The sequence below is a fragment of the Eimeria mitis genome, genomic scaffold (genome assembly GCF_000499745.2).
Source record: "Eimeria mitis Houghton genomic scaffold, Emh_scaff237, whole genome shotgun sequence".
NCBI lineage: Eukaryota > Apicomplexa > Conoidasida > Eucoccidiorida > Eimeriidae > Eimeria > Eimeria mitis.
In genome coordinates, this window is record NW_013570705.1 from 11,337 (window position 1) to 12,446 (window position 1,110).

A 1,110-nucleotide genomic window follows, 5' to 3' on the forward strand; every position below is an offset into this window, starting at 1 on the left:
CTGCTGCTGCTGCTGCTGCTGCTGCTACTGCTGCTGTCTTCTGCTGTTGCTGTTGCTGTTGGGATCTCCCAGCGCCTCCTGGTTGGAGCCGTTGCGGGGCTGCTGCTCTTCGCTGCTGAAATGTCTGCTGCTGAGGCAGCAACAACTTTTGCTGCTGCAGCAACAGGAGAGCTGCTGCCCCCAAGGCCAGCCAGCAGGCCCCCAGGCACTCCTATCCCGCTGCTGCCGTGCTGCTGCATCGCAGCAGCAGCAGAACCTTCAGCAGCAGCAGCTGGAGCGCTCCGGCTTGAGGGCCCCTCCCTCAGCATCATAGAACCCAACAGAGCATCGAGTGTCTTGGGGCGGCTGGGCGAGGCCCCTGTAGAGCCAGCGGGGCCCCCAGGGGCCCCCAGAGCGACACCTGCGCTGCTGTTCACGCCGGGGAGGCCCCTGGCTAACGAACCTGGGGCCCCCCCAAACCCCCTCCTATGCGAGGCAGCAGGACCCAGAGAGCTGCTACTACTGCTGCTACTGCTGCTACTGCTGCTGCTGCTGCTGCCAGCAGCGCCAGCAGCCGCGGGGCGGGGACGCCCCACTCCTGCTGCAGGCCTGGGTTGGTACATGGTGCTGCTGTCGCGATTGGCGACAACCAGGCCCGTTGCTGCTGCTGCTGCGGCTTGNGCTTTGGGGACCTGTGTCTCCGTTGCAGATGGAGGGAATGGAGGGCTGCAAGCGACAACCGCGTTCTACAGACTGCTGCTGCTTATGGAGCTTCTGCAGCTGCGAATACCAGCAGCAGTAGCTGCAGCAGCAGCAGCAACAACAACAGCAGTAACGGCCCTATATGCCACCCCCCACAGGCGCCCCTAGGAGGTAAGGCGAGTGCAGCAGCAGAAATAACAGCTGGGGATGTCGCCAACGAATGGAGGAGAAGATAGGAGGGGAGTGGGAAGGCGAAAGTTATGCTGCAACAGCAGCAAAAGGAGCAGCAGCAGCAGCAGCGGCGGCTGCTGCTGCTGCAGAGCTGAGGATGTCTGCCAGGGGTCCAGCCCCTGCTTTGTTCACCCCAAAAACAACGAAGAGGGAGAGAAAACAAATATTATTTGCCGTTGCTGCAGCAAGAGGCACTCT

General features: G+C 62.1%; 1 protein-coding gene across 1 annotated transcript in view; it reads right to left on the reverse strand.

Moving 5' to 3' along the window:
* EMH_0004730 (uncharacterized protein) overlaps nt 1-602 on the reverse strand; it is a gene marked incomplete at both ends in the record, with an annotated part of 7,620 nt that extends 7,018 nt beyond the window's left edge. The window contains one exon of the mRNA XM_013496906.1: nt 1-602. Coding sequence (XP_013352360.1) covers nt 1-602 — 602 coding nt within the window.
* Between the last annotated feature and the right edge of the window lie 508 nt (nt 603-1,110).